The 25,397-nt window shown below is 34.1% G+C and overlaps 1 protein-coding gene across 14 annotated transcripts; it reads left to right on the forward strand.

Moving 5' to 3' along the window:
• On the forward strand, positions 1-25,161 carry LOC109043854 (uncharacterized). Of its 14 annotated transcripts, XR_011900823.1 has the most exons (14): positions 1-546; positions 2,309-2,665; positions 4,134-4,285; positions 5,493-5,636; positions 6,155-6,293; positions 6,842-6,862; positions 7,732-7,847; positions 13,954-14,334; positions 19,506-19,572; positions 20,110-20,178; positions 20,751-20,804; positions 21,399-21,499; positions 22,930-24,895; positions 24,936-25,161. XR_011900823.1 is itself a non-coding variant. In XM_072306204.1 (13 exons), the coding sequence occupies exons 1-13, from the start codon at positions 399-401 to the stop codon at positions 23,356-23,358; spliced, it is 2,178 nt and encodes a 725-aa protein (XP_072162305.1). In that variant the 5' UTR covers positions 1-398; the 3' UTR covers positions 23,359-25,161. The 14 variants fall into 14 exon arrangements, 13 of the variants coding, with proteins under 13 accessions (XP_072162305.1, XP_072162307.1, XP_072162311.1 ...); XM_072306204.1 differs by having other exon boundaries at positions 22,930-25,161; XM_072306206.1 differs by having other exon boundaries at positions 22,933-25,161.
• The last annotated feature ends 236 nt before the right edge of the window (positions 25,162-25,397 follow it).

A 25,397-nucleotide genomic window follows, 5' to 3' on the forward strand; every position in this document is an offset into this window, starting at 1 on the left:
CTCTCGGCTCGGCCGGCTCGGGCTAAGGTGAAACTATTTTTGGCAAGCTCTAATTAAAGTTCCCGAAAGTTTTGGCTTGCGTGAGTGTAGTGCGCGCAGTGGCCGTGGTATGGATGGGAATTACATGGACTTTAACGTGAGGTGAAGCTTTAAACCGTCGAATGAGCGCGAGGTGTTTTGACAATGCCGGAATTGAGCTCCTCTTTTGAGAGAGAAATCTCATCTTCACTTCACCTGCCTCAGCCCCCTCTTTGATGCTGAAATTTTGTTTTGACTGCCACTAAAATTTGAGTTTATTTTCTGGAGTCTCCAGTGTTAAGTGCAGTTTTGTAGGGTACATGTTGGAGGAATCAACACTATCTCATTGAGACTACCGACCTCGATTAAGACGAACGAAAATGCCGAACGTCGAGCTCAGCACTACAAAAACTGTTTTCATCCTATCGATTGTTTTAGGATGTTTCGCTATTCTATGGCCAAAAGTTTTTTACCCCATGTTCCAGACTTCTGTCAACCAATCACCATCTCGATCTTTCAATTCAGAAGGTATTCACAACCAGCCCATTTCAATGTAGATTAGTTCAAAAGCATCTGGCAAAAAAACATTTATTCTTTACCCTACCCTACTACTGCATTTCATCACAAAAGCCGTCATAGAGTAGCCTTCCAGCAGTTATCACTGAGCACTGTCATTCCAAGCAAGAGTCCTAAAAGTCCAACATATAAGTAGCGTTGACTCACATGCCAAACCGTCGATGTAAGTTGGCAATCACATAAGGTCGCAGACTTCCTGTCATACTGTATTTTTTAAATGGAAAACTACTCAACAGCAATTCTTTAAAACTGTTGTGTTTTTTGTTACCTGCACCAAGAAAATTCTACGAAAACTTTAAGGAACGATGTCAATTTTTTCTCTTTTAAATCAATAACATAGAGGCGGAGGTTTGCAGACACCGCAAACGAGATATGTGATTGAGAACTTACACCATCGAAATGGTTTTTCAATGAGGAAAGGAAACATTTTACAATACTAGCATTTTTCACAGATATTCTTATCCAAGCTAAAATCCCACATTGAAGGTAACACCGTCTAGGATTAAGTGCAAATGAAGATGAGTGAATTTCCTTTTAAAGTTATTCCTGGTATTCAGAAAAACTGAAACATCCTGCTCCTGCTCAGAATGACGAATGAGGTAATTAGTCCTTGGCAAATAAGTTGATGCACTTAGAGTGCGACAGGAAATCTTCTATCTTCAGTTCAGCATTGAAAGTAAATTCAAGAATCAAGATGGTGCATCATCTGTTGCACTCTTAGAGTGTGTCAACTTGTTTGGCTTGACTTTATGGAGGGAAAATGTTCTGATTGGAGCCTAGCTGTTCATGTGTAGGGTCTATTTTTGTCACCAGAAAACTAACCTTTTTATTTCACTATATACTTTGAATTGATTAGTTGCACATGACAATCCTACAAGCAGCACTAGTGCTCTATAACAATAAGCGCAAGCTCTGATTATTGTGAGGATTTCATGTGTATTCTTGGTTAGAGGATGAAAAGTGGACCCTCAATGCCAGGAACACGGTACCAATCAACGTGGTTTCTCTCAAATAACCTTGTTGAGGATGGTAGAGATACCATCATCACTCGTCTAGCCAATTAAGTGCAAAAACCTTGGTACAACGTTTTTTCAGCGTCACGTCTTAGGAGCAGCCTTGCTCATAACATTGTGATAATGGTTTTGCACCCATTTTGCAGGACGGGAAGTTGACAGAAGTTACAGAAAAACCTGAAAAAGGTCCCTAGAAAGGTTCTCTTTTCTGCACTCATTGTCACTCTACAAAAGAGTTTGTGAACTTAGCAGAACTAAAACTTCTCAGTTTGACAATCTTGAGAAGTTCATAGATGAAGGTGAAGATAGAATCAGTGCCAAAAAATGTATGCAAAGACAGATGATACATCCTAGTGCCACCTAGGCCTAAATGCCTCAATGCTTAGTATCTCGTACGATCATCTGAGGCCAGGAAAGACTGGCCTCGAATGGTGCTTTCTCTTGGTCATTAATGGTTTTTTTTTTAATGAGAAAGAGTCAAAGGATGTCTAAATATGAAGTGACCCATGAAGTTATCAACTTCAATCATTTTTGCTCAGTCTGAAGCAACAACAACAACGCCTGCTATTTTAGATACCTTTTTCATGACTTAGTACTACAAGAAAAAGAGAAAAAACTTTCAAATTTGTTTCCTGTATCATGTTTTATTTTAGCCATCAGCGAGTTAAAAACACTATTTTGAATACCTTTTTTAATTTCAGGTTGCTGTGATGTTATTTTTGAAAAAGACGTCAATGTAATCAAAATTATGATGGACGTTTGCGAGAAAATTTTGAGGAAATCCAATGATTTTGATTCAAAACTTTCTTTGGCTTTCCAACAAGGAAAACTAAATAAACAAATAATCGAAAAATGCCGCAGCGAGGTCTTAGAGAAATGTAATGTCGACATTTCACTATTCCTGACGGAGAAAGATAAAATAGGCAGAGGCCACAAACATATTCTAGATGAAATTAGAACTTTCAATAGTTCATTTTGTATGAAATATAATTTTGGTGTTACGCCTGGGTTACTTGGCACTCCTCGCCTAATGAGAACTTTTAAAGAGGTTCAGTCAAGTAAGCCAATCAATTTTTGGGGTTTTTTTGCGAGTTGAAGCTCATGAACTTTAAATTGAACTGCCTGCTTAACACTAGTCATGAAACCAACAGTTATTATATTAACATGCAAGTTTTTTCTAATGCACCATCAGCGTAAACCTACTCTCTTAATTCTTAATCCAAAATTGCAATAGTTAAAATGTGAATAAATCGAACTAGTATCTATTAATATATTTTATCCACATGTATACCACCAGCATATTTTCATTTTTTGGTGAAACTATTTTGTTTTTATCTGATTTGCTCTAAATAATCTCTACAGAACTTTCCGTTCATTTTTTGTGATTGTGCATGGTCATTTATAATTTGCAACCTATACATTTCCCCAGCTCAGTTTTGTTTGTTCGGTTCTTTTTCTTTCTTTTTTTTTTTTTTTTTTTTTTTTGTTTGTTTAAGTTATTTTTTCAAACTTTCAATTTTACTAACATTTCCTTTAATTAATGAGAACTGAGAGGTTTCAAGGATGCTCGTAACAATTGGAATTTGCATTTACCCTAGCTTGCACTATATATTTACCTCTGACGTTGGAACTTACTCCATGAGTAAAAAAAAACAGTGAACATCCCCCCCCCCCTTTTTATACTTCCAAAGCTTGAACATTTTTTTTCTCATCTTGCTTACTCGAATAATCACGGTCATGCACTAAGAAAATCTGAGCAAAATTAATGAACAAGTCATCAAAAGTAAAATTGTGCTGTTACTTTCTGACTTTTAAAACTGATGATTTAAAAAAGAAAAAAAATTATCAGGGACAAATGTCATCAGTTGCGGGTCAACCAGCATTGAGCGAGTAATAGCAAAACTGTGCTAAATTCTGTGCCGATAGATTTTCATCAGCATGGAGAAAGCCGCACTGTGAATGAACAAAAAAGAGGAAAAACTTGTATCCCGATTTGCAATTAGCATTTTATATCATTCAATTCAGCAGGTATGGCATGGTATGGTTTCCATTCCAACAGTTATAAACCTAATGCTCAGCGGTACTCTTGAGAATGTGTTTCTTCCTCTCTACCGGGAAGGGGGGAAAAACACTACAGAGCCCTTAAATTCTCTGATGATTTTTACTTTAATTTTCAATTTTGACCTGTCAAAATAACATGCACCTAATTATCTGAGCTTCCATGGTTTCTTGCAAAATGAATGGAGTTGCTCAACCTTAGCAACTCAAAAATTATTCCAAAAAAAAAAAACATGGATCCTTCCAACAAAATTTGATTCATTATTTTATCCTTTAATTTTCAGTCTCTATTTTTATTAATTTTTTTTTAAGATTTTGTTCACAGAACAATGAGTCTTTCTGTTAGATGTAGCATTAAATTGATCCACATCAATTTTATAACATTTTTGAGAAGTTCAGTTGAGTGTGAATCAATTGTAGATAGATACTAGGTATCTCAATAATTTTTTCTCTGCCTTTTTCAAATAGAACATCAACGGCCGGAAAGGTTACCACATATGCGCCCGGAGTTAATGCATCCAGCTTTGAGGGAACGCGGGCGTGCAATCTTACAGTCTCATGTGCCGCACTCGCATGTCGTACCAAGAGTTGAAAACGAAAATGTGTCACCACTGCCAAGAGTAAGTTATTGTCTTTTAAAAGCATCGATATTTTTTGGATATTTCAAGCAAAAACGTGAAAATGTGGGAAACTTTCAAAATTAACTTGTGCTTTCAAAATCAATCAATTTAAACGTCCCTTTTGTGAGCAAACAAAAGTTTAAACAGGTCAAATAAAGCAATGAAAAAATGATATCTGTTCAGCATATATTCTGTGTTTGGTTTGTAAATATTGTTCTTTTTCTCTAGTGCCTAGAACTCATATACATGTCAAGAGAAATTCAGCACACTCAAAAAATTCTGCAGTTGTGTAACATTGAAATACTTAGTGTAGTGCTTGTCTTGACTCAAGTAAATTGTAGTTTCTTTTAGCCAAAATTTGAATCCAAAAAAGCCATTTTTCCTCTCATAAAATGAAGTTAGAAATTTTTAACGTATACATCATATTTTTCCTGGAATTTTAGCAAGGAAGCAATAGAAAATAATGAGTTACTGCTCAGAAGAAGTCAACAAGAAAGACAAAGGGATATGATCCATTGCTTGCATCACCTTCTTGCATTAAGATGTTATTGTCAAAGATAAAAGAAGGTTAACCTTGAAATTTTTATTCTTTCTCTCTCTGCAGGCCGCAGTAGGCTTTAAAACAAACCAACTTCTTTAATGCTGGGTGTCTCAGTTTGATAATGTTTATTTTTGAATAGTCCGCCGGTGTTGTATGGGCTATTTTTAGCCTTTGGCCCTCATCCAGGTCATAGAGATGAAGAGCAAGACCTCTGCATTTCAGACGCATGTCTTCTAAATTGTTAAGAATACTGACATCTGGTGCAGTGTCATGATATGTCATGCATTCATTGACACTTCCTTTACGGCTTGTTTTTCCAGTGAATGAAGTTCTGGCCGTCTACCTCCTCCGCAAAATTTTCTGCTACATTATCAAATGCTCTCATGCTTCTTGATAAATTTTTGGGAAGCTTTTAAAAATTATCTTGTCAACCGATTTGCGCATACAGATTTGAATTAAAGTCAGAACACTGGTCTTTTGAGGTAGAAAACTTGCAAGGGAGCAGGGGAGAGGTACAATTTTTTATCAAAACATGAGAAGAAAAGTGATGAAGGCTCTATTATTTGCCATCTTTTCAGTTTTGAACAGAATTATAAGAATGGAAGACATCATTTCACAATCGTAATTACTATTTTTTATTTGTGTTATTCTTTTTTTTATTTTCAGCCAGGCCCTGTTCCCGGCATGAGGCCTCCGATGGGAGCAGCTGGTCATGTGGTTCCACCGCCAAAAACGGGGAGTACAGTTGGTATTTTGATGCCCATGTACACCATCTGTATTGTTGTCTTCTTTGTATACACCATGTTGAGGGTAAATAATGATTTTTAATCTGAAGATTTTTAGTATTTCCTCTCTTTTTATAAACTTTAATTCAGCTCAACTTTTTCAGCAACAACCAATGAGAACCACTGACGCTTGCAAACGCCCTAACACTAAATTTCAAATTCACTCATGAATCATCATTGATGGGAGGTATAGGTAGACCATGAGAATAATTTGAATCCGTACAAAATTGCGAAATTCCTTGAAATGAGAACTGCATTTGTTAGCAAAAAATGTGTTGCTTTCAATGGCTCAGTATAGCAATCTATTGAGTTATCAAATGCGAAACTTTTTCACAGATAAATCTTGTTTTTAATTCTATGAATTCTTAAAAATCGTTATTCTCTTTCATTCTTTTGCAAATGATTCTATAGACTCATATATGGGGCCGTTGTCTTTTTTTGGCCCGAAACTCAAAGTTTACCTTGACTTTTGATCCTAGATTAAGTTGATCAAGGGTCTTTTCACGTACCTCACTTAAGTACTTCTTAAATTTTTAAATACAGATACTGTTTCGGAAAGAAGAAGAACGGGATTTAAAAGACTTACCGCCTGATCCTGAATTCCGTAGAGTAGTCTTCAATGAGCCAAAAGCTGCTCCCACCCCTAAAGCCAACGGAAAACCTCAAGAATCATCAAAACTAGGTGAGTGTTTTTATCCTTTTCTATTCATTAACCATTGCCGTCATTGTTAAAATTTTGATTGCGCTATTTTTAAAATTATAAATGTTTTATAGAGCTGAACATCTGAGGATCCTGTGGTCGTGTTGGAATCACAATCGACGGTCTTCGGTATATTTTCAAGTTACAAACCAAGGTCAGGTATTACTTACAAAACAAAATTATGGTACAAAATTAAGTCCCTGCAAAAAATCTACTCACATCAAATAAATGAATCAAACATTTTTCATTTCGCCACACCCTAAAACAAAAACAAAACCTTCAACAGACACAAAACCCTCCTAGAATTATTCCAAATTAACTCCTGTTCTCAGTTCAGTTTGAATGTTCAAAGACTAGATTAGGCCCTGCCTATCTTTGCCTTTCCTATCTCAATTTTTAGCACCATTGATTGTACGCACTCTGTACCATCAATAGAAGTAATAAAGTGAATAAGAGGTATTTTTCTGGGATAGAAAAGTTTTGGAAATAATAGTTACCTTTTTGCTTTTTTCATGCTTCACTCAAATTAGGCCGGCAAGAAAAGGATACAAGTAAGTGAGATTGTCAATTAAATTTAGCAGTCATTTTATGCCGTAACAGGAAACTGCCCAAATTTACTGGAAATATTTCAAATTCCTAATATAGCTAGGATAAAGAGAGGAAAGACTACAAAACTGGTCTAAAAACTCGGATAAATTGAGTAAAACACCGATACTTCTAAAATCGGGAAACTTGGAGTGGAATATCAAGAACAATAATTGTTTCTAAGACACAGTGACTATCAACAGAAAAAAGTCTAGTCCTAAGAAGTTTTCTGCAGTTGACTGTGAGAATTTCAAGCCATCAGAATATTTCAGTTGTTTACAAAAAGCCCGCGAGAAAATAAATACTTTCCTTTTATCTGTCATCGGCATCCTAAAAGATTGCCTGATTCGCATGCTTCCATAGTGTTGGTTGAGACTGTAAAAACACTTAACACCACGAAGAAACTTGAGGAATATGCTTTCCTTCAAAGCTCATAATATCCAGAGTAGTTTAGAAATCCGAATGAAATGACATCATCAGGAGGTTTTTATAACCCTATACAATGAGTGATTTCAAAGTTATGAGGAACGTCAATCATACACTTCTGGTTTCTTTTCTCGAAAGTAATTTTTAGAAGGTTTGGAGTGAAAACTTGATTTTTTTCTTTAGCAGCAGCTCTTCAAAATATTCATCTGTATTACTCCTCTCTTCCCTCCTACTTTAAAAAATCTCTGTCCTTAGTTTTCAAATTGTGTAAAAAGAAAGGGAAAAAACTTGCATAAACATCATGGTTAGTTAACATTTTTGTGTATGGGGCTTTCTAAACTGTGTACGCTAAAGATCATAAGCTTTTGCTTGGTTGAATTTAGTTTGTAATTCAACGAATGATTTTCAGGAGATATAGAAATTGATCTTTTAAGGAAACGGCTAGAAGAGACTGAAGCTGCGATGGAGAGGATTGTTAAACAAATGGTGTCAATACCAACACCTTACCCATCCGCTCAGCCAGAGGTTCTCTTGTTTCAATAACCGCTCGTTTAGTTTTTTGGGTTTTCATTCTGCACTTTGCTTATGACTCCGTTCGAATTCGTGTTCTAGTCTTTTTCGCCTTTTTGTTATCGTCTAGCACTTTTGCTACATCTAATTCCTGCACAGTCATTATTGCACCCTCACAGCAGAAAAAGTCTCTCTAGTAGCAACATGCAGAGACTATTTGTTCATCATTTTTGCATGCCAATAATTAGTGCAATGATTATTTACTATTTTTTGATTCGTGTGAAAATGGCTCCAATATTTAAAAAAATGATTATGTAGATTTCAAAAATGAAATAGAGGGTTATTTTGTTTCAGCCACTTCCATTTTTTGACTCTGCATTGTACATTTGACAGTGTCAAATGCCCATATTCTGCTAAATTTAGTACTTGAAATCATTGCAGTATGAATAAATGTTTTTCAAATCAAGGTCCATAGTACTAAAATAGTGCTGTTTCCCTCTTTCCCACCTTGAAAAAATAGCAAAATTGTTTTTTGCTTCTTTATATTTAAGTTCCCTATCATTTATGTCCACTAGCTGCCATATCTTTATCCATTCTTTATGTCCATCAGAAAAATTAATGGTTCAATTTGACTTACAATGTTAAAAAAACATTACATTTTAAGTTTCTACGTATTCTATTATTTATTGAGTATCTCATCTTATATCCCCACAACATCATCGTTTTGCACTACTATGCATACAAATTTTATTCTTTCTCTACATATTACTCTCCTCTCATTGATCACCAGTATACGGCACCGGTAATCATTTTTTTTTTTTTCAAAGGAGGAAAAAAGTACTTGCGGTTTTTATTGTTTTCAAATGAATCCGAACATTAATTTGAAAGCATAATTCTGTTAACCCACTTGACACCAGACTACCATAATTTTTCCTCTGCAGTTCTTAAGTAGCATGATCTAAAACTCATGTTGGTTCAAAGCTCATCACTCTCCTCAACTATTCACTAAAAGAACTTTTTTTTTCTTTTTCCTCTAACGCTTTAATTTAATTTAATTGATTTAAAAGAAAATCATCCTCATTTTCTCCTCTTATCCATTTTGCAACACGACAAGAAAAAAAACAAAAAATATGATTCCTCTGAGGTTATGTCTTTCTCCAGTGGTTAAAATCTGATCATTTGCATTATTCTTATATATCAGCGATGAAACTGCAAAAGTGCGTATCTCGGTCGTGGTGTTCTTTTTTAAAAGGAGATCGAACCAAGATCATTGCTTAGAATTTTCACCCTCACATACTGAGAAAAAATCACCGATGTTTTCATCACAACAAGTTTTTTTCAGTTCAATATTGGATAAATAATTTTTAGAAATGTTTGTTGTGTCATCCATCATTTTTTTTGAGCTTTTCCAAAGCAACAATATTTCTGCCTTTTAATAAGTAAAAAACAAATTTCCTCCAATATTTAGAACGTTTATAATTGGAGACTAAGACACTCTGTGCGCCTATATTTCAAATTGCAGAAAGCTTCATGGTTGAATAACAAGCTGCGCCACCATGAAAAATTGTTTAAGTATATCTCGTCATTAATTTTTCAAGAGGACTGGTTCAACCATCAAAACAGAAAACTTTGTGAATGGAAGGGTTTATAATTATCAAGCGGTTACTTTTTGGTAACAGCATTAATAAATTAATGAATAATTCAATTTCATAATTATATGTTGTCAGTTGTGTCAGCGATCTCAGACCTGGTTGAAGAAGTGAACCAAGATAATAAGTTAGAAGAATATCGAGGACACAGTGAATCTGAGGCCAAGGTATCGAAATTAGAGATAACTGTGCTGTCGTGTTACCCAAGAGATCAGTATGTAAAGAAATGAAGTCCTGATAAAATGTACTTTTTAGCATCAAATTAGAAAATGGAACTGAACAAATTCACAAACAGGTCTAACACCTGTCAAAATCTGTAGCCCGATTGAGAACCAATTAAAGTTACCCTTAGCTGAAAAAAATAAGCGTTTTATTAATTTCATCACAAAATATCAGTACATCAGCAGCTAAATTTGGAAATAATGTGTTGATTTAAGGGTGTTAAAACTTTTGTTCCTACTTTATTTTATTTTTGTATGAGAAATCAGTTAACTTGATTACTTGAAACTTTCACAGAATAATCTAAAAACAGAAAGGCCTTGAAAATTTCCTGGAAAATTACATCGATTGATATCCCTATCAGGAAATTAAGTATAATGGCAAGTTTGCAAACTGATATGTGTGATTTTCGAGTTCAGCTATGAATACAGTCTCTTTTACTTGATTACTTATCAAAGTGCTTACAAGCAAATCAAACATTAGCTTGCCAGAAGAGTGACATTTTGTACTAGACAGCAGAAAGTACACTCTTGCAGGTAATAATGTGGAGTTATTGCAAGCTTTCTCGTCAAAAATGAGGGAAATTTCAACATTCTTACTACTCTCTCACAACCCATTCTTCATTCGAAAAATAATTTTTTTGCAATTTTATCAGAATCAGCCATGAACTAAACTACACCGTCAAGTGTTGAAAATTTGGTTTTTACTGGTCTCTTTGGTAACATCACAGAAATGTGTATCTACCCATAGTGCATGGCACTATTAACAATATTTATTGGATGTGTGTGCTGTTTCGCAACTCATCTACTCAATTTGTACCGGCCTATGTGTATTATTCATTGTACGGTTCAAAACTTCTAACCGTTCATTTTCGTTTGGAGATTCGGGGACGATCTGTATCCCCACCTCCTTGGATCGCATCCGCTTTTTTCGTCCCGCTTCTTTGTCTTTACTCTCTGAGTAGCAACATTTAAATATTGCAAAAGGAATCCTCCTTTAACATCTCCAACTAATAATATCTAATTGTTTCGCTAGCTATCTTTCAATGTACTTATTTTTACTTTTGACAGAAGTACCACGTCTAACCCACTTTTTGTCGGTCATGAAACTTTCGTGTCTGCTGATTGGTGAAGAAATGACATGCCTTTCAACAAAACTGAAACTAGAATTTTTTTATGTGACCTTTCCTATGTTTGGGGTGTTTTTATATAGTCCCCGCCCCAAGCTTAATATCATTTTATAATTTTTCAACTCCCTAGTACCCATCAAATTCCTTGTCATCTACGTAAAATTATTTGTTTTAAATGTAATGAGTAAATTTGCTATTCCCCTTTTTCTTTTTTTAATCTTACGTGTTTGGTAATCTCATATTCCTTAATTACGCCCCCTTTTTGAAGCCCTCTATGAATTGTACTGCTGAATTGGATTGAAAATTATGTAGCATCGTGTCACGGCATGTTTTCTTGAAACTGTTCTTGCTCCTAATGAAACAATCAAGAAATCCAGTTTCAGCCGTTTTGTAAAGCCCAACTAAAAAGCAAACTATTAGATTGTGCGCATGTTTAGAAGTAAATTACTGCAAGTATTTTTTCCTCCTCCATAAACCTGTACTGTATCAGCAATTTATGCAACTCCATCACTGCTTTCACTTCATCAGCCATTCTCCATTTTGTAGCCTTTTTGTAGTTGAGTGTATTCCAAAGAATACTCCTCTCTAAAAATGTTTGTGGTCTCTCTCTAGACTATGCTCTCACGCATGCAATGAATTATTATCTACATTTTGATAGTGAAACTCCCTAACCACACATTTCGTTCGCGGTGTTTAGAAATCTTTACTACTGTTTTATTATTTGTAAAGAAGAACAAATCAACATCATTCTTTGAAGTTTTTCTAGGATTCGCTTTGTTCAGAAAAGAAAAATCACGGAACTGAAAAGAATTGACGTTGAGTATTTCTCCTTTTAAAGAATTAAGTATGAAAGGATATCTACAACGTCGCAAACCAAAGTGCGTGGTTTGGGAGTTTCACCATCAAGTTGCAAATGTTGAAAGCAAAACTTGCATAAGACCATCCTACGATTCCAGATTTTGCTAGTGTTTTTTCCCTTTTCTCTTGAGGACTGAGATAGATGTATCAATATTTATTTATTTATACATATGTTTTTTGTAAAAAATTGATCACATTGATCATGTTCACAAATCCTTGACAGAAGATTTGGTTGCTTGCGTTGTTTTGTCAATGCCAAACATATTTTTTATTCCTTTTCTCGAAAAATTGCAAGTTTCCAGCACCAATTATATCTCCCTCTATTTAGTTTGGTGAAAGTAGAACTGCTTTGGGCACCGTTTTGCTTTTATCAAAGTAAGTAGCAGCTCAATCCACTTTCTGATTGAGTTTAGGAAGATTTTGCTGGAACGTTTCTTCACTTTCATTTTTAGGAGGCAAACTATATTTGAAAGAACGTAAATATCACTTGATTAAAATAATTACTCAAGTTTATTTATTTAAGTTACCTGGAAATTTTTGCTTATTGATTTGATTTTTTTTTTATTCTAAATTATTTTTTATGCCGTGGGTCATTTTTTAAATTTAGTTTGAACGCTTTCCCCTAGTAATTGTGTAGTTAGTGTTCGGTTGTTTTTAATTTTGTTTTCTCTAAAACAATCTCCTGAAGCGCTTCGTAATGTCAAATAACTATTTTGAATGGTTTCATAACTTTATCAGGTTCAGTTTTATTGCTGTTAAACACTTACTGTTTATGGCTGGTCTGAATTATTTACCTTAGATATTTCTTAATAAACTATGATTAGTTTAGAGCCTGTCGTCCCATCTTTCAGGTCTTTTCTACAGCAATCGTAACCGCAAATGTGTCAAAAAATAAAATAAAAGTTGAAGTGTGGATACTTATAATTATTCTTCTATCACTTGATCCTCTTTTTGGCTAAAATTCTTTATGCCATGAAGAGCTTGAGTAGAAATTGTGTTTTTTCGTTAAAAGAAGAAAAAAGAAGATTGAGCTGTTTTAAGAAATTGACTTAGTGGTTTCTCTATGTATGAATAATTGATGTACATATTCTTGTCAGTTTTTCAGGTGAAATTATTGTGGAAGTAATTAAATATCAAGGTATTTAACCAATTTTGTTAAACTGCTGGTTTCACTTTAAAGTTTTGTCAAAAATCGAATCAATTACACTTAGAGGCACAATCCAGCCAGCTCTTCTCAAGGAATCTTTTTTGTAAATTCTAAAATGAAACTGGAAGTACGCAAATAGGGAAGAGGTGGTCTTCACATCTGACCGATTGCTATATTTCGTATTTGCATGCTCTCAGGTTTATTTTAAGGTTTGCAAAATATATGTAGATTCTTTAGAAAGAAACAGTGCCTCTAGCCGTAAGTGTTCAATCCACTTTTTGCTGAAAGTTAAGTGAAACTAGTGATGATGCAAAATTCGTATGATAAACTCTATGTTTTTTTACTTCCAGTGTAGATTCTTGTAAAATAATGAGCTATTAAGACCTTTTTCCAGTGGTGTCAGACTTGTTGTCAAGCTAAAATGAAGAGTATATTTTTTGCTAGTCTCTTTGCTAATTTCAACAAAATATTGGTAAATGTACTACATATGGGAGTAATAGTTCTGTTACGGTTGACCAATCAAGCTCAAGTAACAGAAGGTATCGAGAAAGAAAACAATTTAGAAATTGAGCTCAGCTTATCAGTTTGGATCCCTATCTCATTTTATAATCCATCTAACATCCTAAGGACTGGGAATAAAAGTCTACATCACAAAATCACAAAAAGTATTCAAAAATTGCAATGTGTTTCCGTTGAGATAAAAAAATCGTATTGCTAGGAACTGCTTTCAGCGCACTTTCAACTGCTTATTAAAATGAAGGAGGTAGCTTTCAGCACATTCAACTAAAAAATTCTATTTTAGCTTCCTTATTTATGGTTACCTTAATGAATCGCTTGTCAAAATACACATTGCAACCAATATATCACATGTTAAAATTTCTCAATTAATCACATTCCACTCTCTATTATTGACTCTTCATCAATTGTCATTAGCTTCTCACTTTTAGATTTCTAAAAAATATCTAAGTTAACTTAAATGTGCTAGGTTGAATTCTATTTTTTTAACAAATGATTTGTTTGAAGCTGAAAAGCAAGGTGAAGGGAAAATGTATGACGATTTTTTTGCAATGTTTTCAACTGAATATTCTTTTATCTAACGCACTAATGATTTTTTTGCAGGAGTCTCAGGTTCAAGGAAACGCAGAAAACAAAAGTGTGCAGAAGGAGGATGAAGGACTGGATACAAAACAGGTAGAGGAAGATATTGATAAAGGTGCTGTTAAAGTAGTCAACATTGAAATGACTGAAAGTTTGACGGGGGGAAACCGATGGAGTGATTCTTTGACTCCGAGAAATCGAAGTCCCTCACCAATACCCATGACTAATCCTCCAGTTCCTGAACCAATTGAAATTTACCTCACAGGTTCTGTTCCAACAGAATCGAAGCTCCTTGTAAGTCAGTCAGAAACTCATCCTATCCCGCATTCGCCTGATGATAGTAACTCAGATTCTGTTGTATTAGCTAGTAAAGTCACCCTGTCTCTCATCGGAATTGATCCAGTAAGACGACTTTTTTAATTTGTACATATATATGTTATCCTTCTGTGGCACCTTCATGTTTTTCATTTTTCCTCTTTTATTCTTGTTTATTTTGTATCAATGCACCATTCACTTTTCCTACTCTGACCCAAATTTTTTTTTCAACACAAACACCATCCTCCAACTGTAAATATTCTGAGAATGCTCTCAAATTGTTCGAGCTCTCGGTCTCTTATACTTGTCGAGAGTAATATCAACCTCTATAAAAAAAAGCAACAATTGAAAAATGATGAGTTTTATATAATGGGTCAGTTGTGCTACTCACACAATCATGTTTTGATGATCCTAGATGATAGATCGACAAAAAGTAATGAGATATCTCCAATTATCAAATTTTTACATCCAATATTAACTGAGCAATGCCCATCAAAAAACTTGATGTATTATGTCATCCAGTAAAGTGCGCATGCCCTAAGTTATTCCACCTTGGTTTCATTCATGTTTTAAGGGGAGCAACCATTGCAAATGAGAGTATCACTAATTGATGAATCCAAGATGGAAAAAACTATGGTATTGTGGCAGATGACTTTGTACACCATGTTTTTCAAAGTGAAATATCTCCATTAATATTGGTTGTAGAAACTAGGCTTTTGGTTGGATCTCATTCTTTTTTTTTGCTAATGTATAAGCATTAACCATCAAAACGCGATTCTCTGACTAGCTCTTAAATATAGTCATTTTTATTTTTCATTCAATTTGAATTTTCGTGAGAATGTATCGAAAAGTGCTATAATTTATTTGCTTTTTTTACCAAAAAAGATTGCTGAAACAAGTCAGCTTCCCTTAAAATTTTGTCTCGATTGAATAATCAAGGAGTTCCTGAATTTTTAATTTTGAGGAAAGGGTATTAAATCACTTATATTTTCATCAATAAGTTAGGTGGCATGTATCATCAATTCAAAAATGATGGATACATGAAGAAAAATTTCATCTTAGTAAAGCATCATAAAAGAACCGTGTTTTCGTTTTGATCAGATAAATTGATGCATGACAAACTGATTTACTGTTTTGTATTTTATTTCAAGCTGACAATCATTTTAGAGCTAATTTTTTTAGAATATAGTGAAATACCTACTTATCAGTGCTCCCCCATATCCCATGAAAAAAAATGTGGGAGTTAATTAGGTCATTTAATTTATTATCAAATATTCTGTTTGGTCGAATTTCAATGAGTACCTTGAAGTTCACTACTGCCCGCGACTGCATCAGATTATGACAGAAAAGAAAATATGCTTAAAGTTTGCATTATGAAGAATCCATACCTTGGCTCTTTTCATTACCGTAGAATCAACTGTCATTTTATTTTTTAAGAAATCTAATCTTCACATTTTCTTCTAATTAATTTGCGTGAGCAGTATTTTTAATTAGAGGTAATTTTATTCAAATTTTCCTAGCAAGTTTAAATGTCTCGAATCATATTTTTTATGAAATTTTCAAGATAGCTCTTCATTTTGCTCCCTCTTTAAATGAGTAATTTCAACTGAGGGAAGTGACCAACCCCTATCTTAGTATTAACAAAGGGCTGTGCTGAAACTTTAAGAAAAAGCTCCTCCTACATCTATCGTCTTTATACAATGTTGCTACTATGCTTCATTTCGCAAATATTAAATTTAATTAAAGGTTAGCTTCATTTTTCAATTTAAAGTAAATTCGAATGAATAGATAAACTGCACAAATTCACAACCAAGTGGTTCAGTTTTTTATTTTTTCAATATAATCATGAAAAGTTGAAGTTCCTATTCTCTGACAGCTTTTTCGCACTTAACTTAACTGAAATCTTGAAATCTCGAAGACTAAATTGATTTATTGATTTGAAGGGGACTTGACTGGTTTTGGAAGTCTGTCTACAAACCATCATTACCTATTCGGCAGAAAGAAATTGAAATCTCTGATGATAGCAGTATATTTTTCTGCAGTGCACCAGTTCTTCTTTTTCTTGCTTCAGTGATTACGAAATACAACTGAACCATCATTTTTGAGGTGCCTTGAAAGTTTCTTTCAAATTTGGGGTGGTGCAGGGTATGGACTTTCAGACAGTACTAGAAATTGAACTTCATTTTGCAATTTGGAACTGTAATTTCTGGCTCATCTATAAAAACACTCATGTGCATAGGGACTAATGGTACATCCGTTGTCTCTAAACTGAACCAGAAATTGTATGTAGTTTCCAATTGCAAAAAGTAGTCCAATTAAGCATCTTATCTTGCACATGTTTTTTTTTTTATTAAATTTCTTGCAGAAGGAGGTGAATACATGAAAAATTTCTTAATTCCTCTCTTGAGTGAGAGATTATTTTCTCTCAACATTTGTCCAAGCAAACTTTTGGCTTGTCAAAAAACCATTCTCTAATGGAGTCAAATCAGCCCTAAAATTAATCCCAGTTAACTTAGCAACAATGTAGTTTGTTCATTATATGGAATCTTTGAAAACAAATTTAAGAGTACTGTGTGGCAAGTGAGGAAGAAGATCTTTGTGAAACCAAACTTTAGCTCCTTACTAGTAAAATAAGTTATATTCAATGCCCAATATGACGTGATCTGTCTTTGGTCTTGTCTCATGCATTTGATGTGCGGACATATCTTGTGGTACATTAACTCCCACTCTGTCAAAAGGTCCACTGTGCTTATTCAATTAGATGAACAGATGTGGTTACAACTTATGGTGATAAAATTCTACCTGATTCCATTCAGTTTTCTTTTCATGTGACTTAACTCAAAAATTTTTAAAGCAGCAAACTTTTGATGTGTATTTTCTGCTGTATTTTTAGTTCAGATATTCAAACTGTAGATATTCACATGACATCCTTTGCATGGTGCTACATTCTACCAACCTATTTTATCCTCCAATCTTAATAGTTATAATAATATTTTTCTTTTAATTATCTGCCAACAGTACCTCAAATGTTAAAACTTCTGAAACTGACTGTTTTACAACCATTCGTCAATAGATTCAAGAGTATTGGTCAAATATATTGTTTGTTTTGCAATTATTTTATTTTACAAAAAAAAAGGAACGAAAATCCTCCTTACTAATTGACTTTATTTCTTCTGTTATGATTTGGTAGGCACTTTAATATTTAATTGTTTCAGTTATCTTACGTATTTGAATTTTTAAGTATTGTCATAAATCAGGTTATCAAAGATTTATTCACAATTCTCTTCCAAAAAAACCCAGGTAACAGTTTTTAATTTTAAGTGTTATTTGATTTTACCCCTCTTCTACCTTGGCTCAGATCTGTGTTCTTTGTTTCATGAATTGATGCCTGAACTCAAAAACAGCATATTTATGGTGAAACTCCCAAACCAGGTACCTTGGTGTTCAGACTTCCTGTCATACCATATTTTTTAAATGGAGAACTACTCAACATCACTTCTAAAAAACCTTTGTGATTTTTCTTCTCTGTGCGAAGCAAATAGTGAAAAAGGTTCAAGGAATGATGTTGATCCAATCTCTTTTAAACTAATGAAGTAGGAGCAGAGATTCCTAAACACTGCAAATGAGATACGTGGTTTGGGAGTTTTACTGCCGATGTCTGGAAATGCCTGCGTATCGTGTACCTATTGTATGGAGGAAAACAAATCAACATTAGATTTCAAAATTTTCCTTTCAAAGCTGTCAAGAATTTCAAGACTTTACATTAATTTATGCTCTTTCTGCAAAATTTAATGTGCAAAAAAATTTTGAAATATTGTATGTGAGATATGCTGTTTTGAGGTTTTGCCATCAAAATTTTTGTGCCTCAAGTACATCCCCTAAATTTACAACTCTTCTGCTTTACCTGGTCTATTCTCTCTGGTCATTTTGGCATTATCTTCATTTGCATAGGATCACCTCTTTTCAATCATATTGTCTTTTGACGAAATTTCTGATTAATATAATGAAATAACGAATTATTATTGCTAGTTCGGATTAGTTCTAGTGATAAACAAATTTTTATTTGTCGGGAGACTCTTGGGTTTTGACTAAATAGACAAGTAAAGTGAGCAGCAGAATTATGTCTGTTTCCTACTATTGATTAATTGTGTGAACTGCGAGAGAGAATTATTCTTCATCGCATGTGACCTGAAGTGATGATCCACATTTACGCCGTCCACATCCCCAATCTGTGTACTATTGCATTTCATCCAGTTAATTTGATGCTTACTATTCTGAATGCAGTACGTCCTAAGGAAGACTCTATACTTAAGTTTTTTAAAATTGGTTGATTTTTATGTATTTTAGAGAGGGGATACTAACTTATCGAATGATCCTCGTGCTGAAGCAAGCCTCCATTGCTTGTATTATTATGCCTTTTATGTTTTTTTTTTTTTTTTTATTTTGGTCATTTTCTTTTTTCACCTTTCCTCTAAGTCAAATTTACTAGACCTGTAATTCCCATTAAAATATTTTTAACTCTGGCCGACCGATTCCTCTTTTCCCATCTTTATTTGTTTTCATTCCCATACCGTATTCCTGAATGCACAATTTTTCCAAGTTTCATGTTAAATGCTAATCAATGGCTTCGGTACAATACCACCGAACTGCCAATTTTGGTGAAAATGAGTTGGCGACTTTGCCGCATTCTGCATTATTAAATATGCAAACTGATGTTCTTAGTTTTTTCCAAAACCGTTGAGGAGCACCTTAACAATGCTGTAATTTATTCAAAGTATTGCAAACCTGGCTGCAAAATTACAAAATTAGCGATTGTTTTGCGATTTCGAGAATTATTTTGAAAATCATGTGAATGAGTGAGACCTTTGTTCAATTTTTTGGAAATTACATCCTAAGATGATTTTTTTAGAAATGACTAATACTTCTATTTTTCACGCATCTCTTCATTGAGCTTTTCAGTCTTATTTTAGCAGCTCAGTGATGGTGAGACAAACGTTTACCCAAACAGAGTTGAGAATCAAACTGATTTACTGTCAAGCGCCTATAAAAATTAGAAACTAGTCTCAAAAGCCATTCTTATAAAAAATTGTATCATTACTGTGACAATTTGCGAAGTAGTGAAGTAGAGCAAACTTTCTTGGACTTGTTTGTCACATTTCGAACGGATTTTGTAACAATCTATTAAACTGTGTTCAAATCTTTTTTTCTCCCTACTTTTGATTAATTGCTGTGTTTTATGCTTTAATTATATTTATCAGGAGGCGGAAAAACTCTCTAACTTGAACCCGAGCTTGGAAACCGAAGAAAGCTTAGAATCAGGGAATGGTAATTATCCTCTTACTTTTTCATAATCTTTTCAGTTTCTTGTATAAAGGTGTGTGTGTTTGTGTTTCGTGCATCACTTTTAAATCGCATTCTGAAATCTTTGTACCCCAGAACGCTACTTACGCATGTCTTTCCAAAGGCAACTGACATCTGATTCTCATGTCACTGGGGCAGAATGGATCAGGAGGCTATAGGGGTTGATAATACAACTATTGTACAAAAGCCCCAAAAAGTTGTATGATAAACTTGTCTCCTTGATTTTGGAATACCTGTCTTGAGTTTGATAATGAAGTGTCAAAATTCGATCTCTTTGCTATGCGCGGTTCCTCAGAACCAGTGGCGCCTTGGTACCCTAGATCTGGCTCAAAATTCAAGAGTAGTTTGTTGCATTAGGAAAAAAAGAATCAAGGAAAAAAAAATTTAAACTTCAAAGTAAAAAAGGAAATTTTAAAAAAATAACAATCATGTCAAAATACTTTTCTTTCTCCAGGTCCCCACTTGAGATGTAAAACAGATGTTTTAATTTTTCTTTTGTAGATATTTCGTCTCGTTTGATCACCATGACGGCAATGGGTTACAGCTTATTATCAAAACTAAAATCATTAGGTAATAAACAATTTTTTCAAAAAAAATTTGCCATGAGTTTCAATCAATACTGTAGCATCTCCTCTTTGATCGGTTGGCCATCATTAGTTCAGGTGTATCATGATAATTTGGATAATTTTAATAAAACTTTTTAGACCACCGATTCATCATTGAACACAAGTAACAATAACCATAACAAGTACTAATAATTACAGCTAGTAGCATTACTGTCTTTGTGGTGCATGTGAGTATACTTACTAATTTAAGTAATAATACTAATTTTTTAACTTCCTGTGCAAAAACATCTGATCATTTATCTTCTTCTCCTTCCGACGTCTAGTTGTCAAGCTCTCAAGTACAGATCATTTATAGATCACTACTAGGTATAAAAGATTAGTCGAAACGACTAAAATAAAAACGGCAATAAGATTATTTTTAATTAGCTTCTGCAGAGAAAAGGTAGCTCTGGAGCCCACCTCTTTGAGTGGTCGTCCAGGTAATCTGATTGTGTTTATTTGTAAAATTTTGTCTCCAATGCCTGGTTTGTATTTGAAATTGTCTTATTAATTTCTTATTGTCTTTTTGTTTTGAAGAATCTGAAGAAGAGGAACCAGCATCTGAAGAAGAGTTGAATGACATAAAAGAAGGTGAGCAACCCCTTATTGTAATTAAATTAATGAAACATTTCCTGTACAGGGTGATCGGAAAGCCCTGTACCAACAGCACCTAAGACTTGAAATTTTGTGTGTGCTCCCAGCAGCCTGATTGTTGAAATCTATGTCATCACGACAAGAATCGAAAATCGATATATTGCACGGCGCAGATAGGGCTATGTCTTGTCTTATCGCACCGACATAGCTAGTTAAAGTTTCAACAATCCGGCTGCAGGTAAAAGGAAACAACTTTATGGACTCCCAAAATCCTAAAGAGACTACCCTAAAAACAAGCAAGAACTTTAGGGGTCTCAGGGGTGGTGCGGGACTCTTTGATCATCCTATTTTTCAGCCTCTTTCATCTGCACCCAATTGACTCTTTTTCTAGAGAAAAAAAATCAGAATCTTGAATTCAGTGGTAGTTGTTCTCAACAGCAATATTCTTTTAATCACTCTATATAGTAATGTTTAGATTCTCACTTGCATTCAAAATCTCATCAATTACTTTCTTGCAACCTACTTCTCTTTTTTTTTCAATGAATGTTCAAAGCTGAGGTGAATCTAAAGTTTTGTAAAATATTGTTCCAGCTATGGAGGCAGAAGCCAAACTCGGAAGCAGAATCTCATCCGTCGAATTTTCATCCTCGGTTGATACCGTCATTGAAGCAGGGCATCTGACAGAAGTTAAGGTATTTTACATTCTTTTTTACCTCCTTTCTCTGATTCTTATTATTCATACCGTACTTGCTACCCAGTTCTTGCACTTTTAACTTTGACCGTTTGACATGGCAAGAACTAAAGCTTACCAAGTATGTTTCCTTGTTAAAAGTTAAAGCAAATAAACTTGAAACAAGTCAGAAATTTTGATAATCATTTTTCAAATACAATACAGTCAACTCTGCTTAATTGGGACACTGGTTAGTTGTGACAAATGTGTTATTCAGATAAAATTGTTCAGCACAGAATCCTTCACATAATAGGTATTCTAGCAGTATAAAAAACTTTGCTTTAATGAGATGTCCGCTTATTCGGGACAAAATTGCTCTGGACGGATGTATCCCAATTAGGCTGAGTTGACGGTATTGGCAGTTATTGTTTAGTTACTTGAAAATTAGTCATTACAAATGTCCTGCTTGCAAAAATAATCAAAATCAATGATGGCCAACACAGTCAACGAAAAAAAAAAATGTTCGGCAAATAGTCAGATTTTGAGGTTCACAAAAATTTACTGCCTCCGTATCAAATAAAACCATTGCATTCAATTTGTCAAGTGTCTGAGGTGAGAGGAGCATTAAAAATTTAGGTACTTCGTTTGTGGCAGACTTCAAGGGACTGAAAAATTTGTCCGGTAAATAAGGAGATCTGGTAGACAGAGAAGAAAATACATGTATCTGGTATTGGAACGGACCAGTGTATTCATCCGTTATGGAGTTTTTTCAATATGAAGACCGCTATGGAGAGAGAATACTGTGGTTATATTGGAAGGAAATGTCAGAAATATACAATCAGGGTGCCGTAACAATACAGCATTTAATGCTAAAAACTTTTCGGACTTATTAACCATCATCAATGCTCACACAAACTGTTAACTATTACATTCAACGGAAAGCAAATACTAAGGTATTTGCCTATGGGCAACTACCTTGGCTATGTATTTTTCAATTTCACTCCTCGTTTGAATCAGTGTTGCGATCAATCACACTACGGGCTGATCTAAAAAGCCCGCACCTCCCTTACGTTCCCAAAAGCCGTTTCCTTTGTTCCAAGAGCTCTCACACAATTTTAGGTCTCTATCTCAATTTGTTCAGAAGTTACAGAGGTAATGCCTCGTGTTGGTGCAGGACTTATGGAGCAACCTGTATGTTCAACTAGTAGTTATGAATGACCATTAAGCGAAAGTGGATACTAAGACCTTCCAGATTCAAGACAAAGGTCTTTACATTATTAAATAAAGTAGGACAGATAGCTATGGCCTAATATTATTAGTATCTTGTCTTTAAAGTTCGTGTAGCAGCAAAGTGTAACTGTTTACTCGAAATTTGAGCAAACTTAAACTTTCAAGATGTTATAGCTTTCAGTATTTTTTTTTTATTTTTTTTTTTTTTTTTACTCTCCTCAGCAGAACATTGACACAGAAAGGACTGAGGATGAGGAGGTGGAGAGTGATCAAGATGTGAAAGATGAAACTAAGCTTCAAAAAGAAGACACTGATGATGAAGAAGAAGAAGATGATGAAGATGAAGAAGAAGGAGACGATGAAGATGAAGAAGAAGATGAAGTTGAAGATGATGAGAGAGAAGACGAATCAAATAATTTGAAAAGGACTGAAATGGAAAAGGAGTCAGTGAGTGCGGAAACGGCAATGAATGGAAAAGTAAATCTGTCTGAAAAGAATCAGGCAAAAGTTGAAAATCCTGAAAGCTCTGAATCAGAAGAATCGGAAGAAGAGTCAGAAGGTTCTGAGGAACTGGAAGAATCAGAGGAGTCAGAGGAAGTAGAAGCGGAGACTAACAGCATTCGGCAACGGAATAGGCATGCGCATCGCTGATAACAGAATATTATAAGTTCTCCTTTAATAATATTGTAATACCGTGCCTGTCAATCGTTCTTCGACCACTGAAATCTTTGCTCACGATAATTATAACTCATCATTCTCAGTTTGTAGTGAGAGAAAAGTAAAAAATAGAAAGTTTTTCTCATAATTTCAAAGGCATTACTCAATATGAGCTTATTTTATCCTTTTTGTATGTAAATTTTAAAAGTAAAAAATAGAAGATACTTCTTTTAATAAAATTCGAAATGTAACAGTCTGTCAAATTTTCCTCATGAATTTTTAACATCAACCTAATTCATAGGGTTTCTGAAGGTTTTCAATTTCCAGCAAACAATTTGATCTACAAATTAACTAGGTTAAAGTGGTTGTTCCCTTTTAAGATGTAATTTTTTTTTAAAATTCATATTTCTTCCAATAATACGGTTTTTTTGCCTGTTGTTAACTCAACAAGCTTTCCATTTTCAAGGACTCCTCATTTACCAACAATTCTAAGAGACCTCATAAATCCCATCTTTATCATCTACAATTTTTAAGGTTACTCTTTGTATGAAAAAACGTTGACCAATGAACTGCTCCTATCATTGGTGAGGAGTACTGTCCTTTGTTCAAGTGAGTATGTTCTTAATTGTATCTTTGAATTGAGATCCTTTTATCACCTAGAACCACAACAAGTTGTTCTCCTCACAGCCTTTAAGTATAAATTAACATACCGCATAGTGCACTATTAATGATATATTTTGAAGATCTTCAAATTTGCCTTTAATGTTCTCTTTGTATTTATGCACTAGTACCTACCAGGAATTTTAAAAAAAAGAAAGAAAAAGAAGAAGTAAAAATTGTGCCGAGTTTCAACGAAATGATAAATAAAACCCCCTTTATCGAACTAAGCATTTTTCCCCTAAAAACAGAACTTCAATTCACCGGCCTTGCTTTGTTTTTTATTTAACAAATCTAGTCACATTCAATATTACATTTCATGTGATTTGTATCATCACACAGTATTACCAAGTATTTTTTCCATTATAATTTTGTATTTTTTCTTTGTTTAGCATTGATTTGTAAGTTTTCTGCCACCATCAATGTTTTAAGTATTATTATGAAATTATTTGCCTCTGAACTCTTAAATTTACCTGTGCAATAATAGATTAGCAATTTAAGTTTATGTAGAAGGCTAGTTATGATGTTTGCTCGTGCAAACTTATCAGGTCAGCTCCTTGTTTTACCATTTACTTTCCGATACACTAGTCCTTGTAAAATAAACCGATTTTCTCTCTTTTTATTCTACCAATTCTCGGAATGGTTAACTTTTGGAGATAAATTATTGTTTAAATAAAGTTTGCATCACTGGGCTATGTACCAAAGTAATTTTAAAGAAATTAGATTACCAACGTTCCAATACAAATTTTCTTGAGCAATGAAAACAAGCACAATCCACTTAATTGTTGCCCGATTCATATCAAAATGATTTTGTGTGTGAACATTAAGGAATCTGCAAAAGATAAATGAGTTTCCTCTTTTTTCCTTCTTGAAAGTTAACCCATGCACCTATTTTTAATTTTACATGGTGACAGCTTCACTGATTCTTCTTTTTAAGTTATAATTTCTTTTGTAATAGCTCAAAGTGTCCTCACACTATCTGATTTGTGCCAAAAAAGTGTTGGTTGATTGCAACTAATATTAACAATGTGTGTGATGAGTATTTTCTTTTTCTGTATTCTTTATGTTCTATTTTACACTGTAAATTTCCCTTTCTTTTTTGATACGTAGCATAGTAAAATTTTTAACGTTATGAAATTATATCCTAAGCGTTTTCATTTATTTACCCATCCGTAATCATGATGAGGATACTTGATTTTTAACTGACAACTAATACTTTATGAATAGCACTAGATGGAAATTTTGGAACTGTTTAATTTGTCACTTGGAATCGAAGAACTTATGCTCTTACGTATTCTTGTCTGTTCTCAGTATTACATACTTGATTTGATGGTCCCCATGGGCCTCTGAAATGTGCACTACCGCTAATAAACTTA

This window comes from Bemisia tabaci, chromosome 1, assembly GCF_918797505.1.
Source record: "Bemisia tabaci chromosome 1, PGI_BMITA_v3".
Classification (NCBI taxonomy): Eukaryota; Metazoa; Arthropoda; class Insecta; order Hemiptera; family Aleyrodidae; genus Bemisia; species Bemisia tabaci.

What these genes read in the sequence shown, in the direction of transcription:
- LOC109043854 (XM_072306204.1), top strand. Translation starts at nt 399, where the DNA reads ATGCCGAACGTCGAGCTCAGCACTACAAAAACTGTTTTCATCCTATCG. An exon ending in TCGATCTTTCAATTCAGAAG is followed by an intron (nt 547 to 2,308) that starts GTATTCACAACC and finishes TTTTAATTTCAG; the next exon opens with GTTGCTGTGATGTTATTTTT. An exon ending in ACCCATCCGCTCAGCCAGAG is followed by an intron (nt 7,848 to 13,953) that starts GTTCTCTTGTTT and finishes ATTTTTTTGCAG; the next exon opens with GAGTCTCAGGTTCAAGGAAA.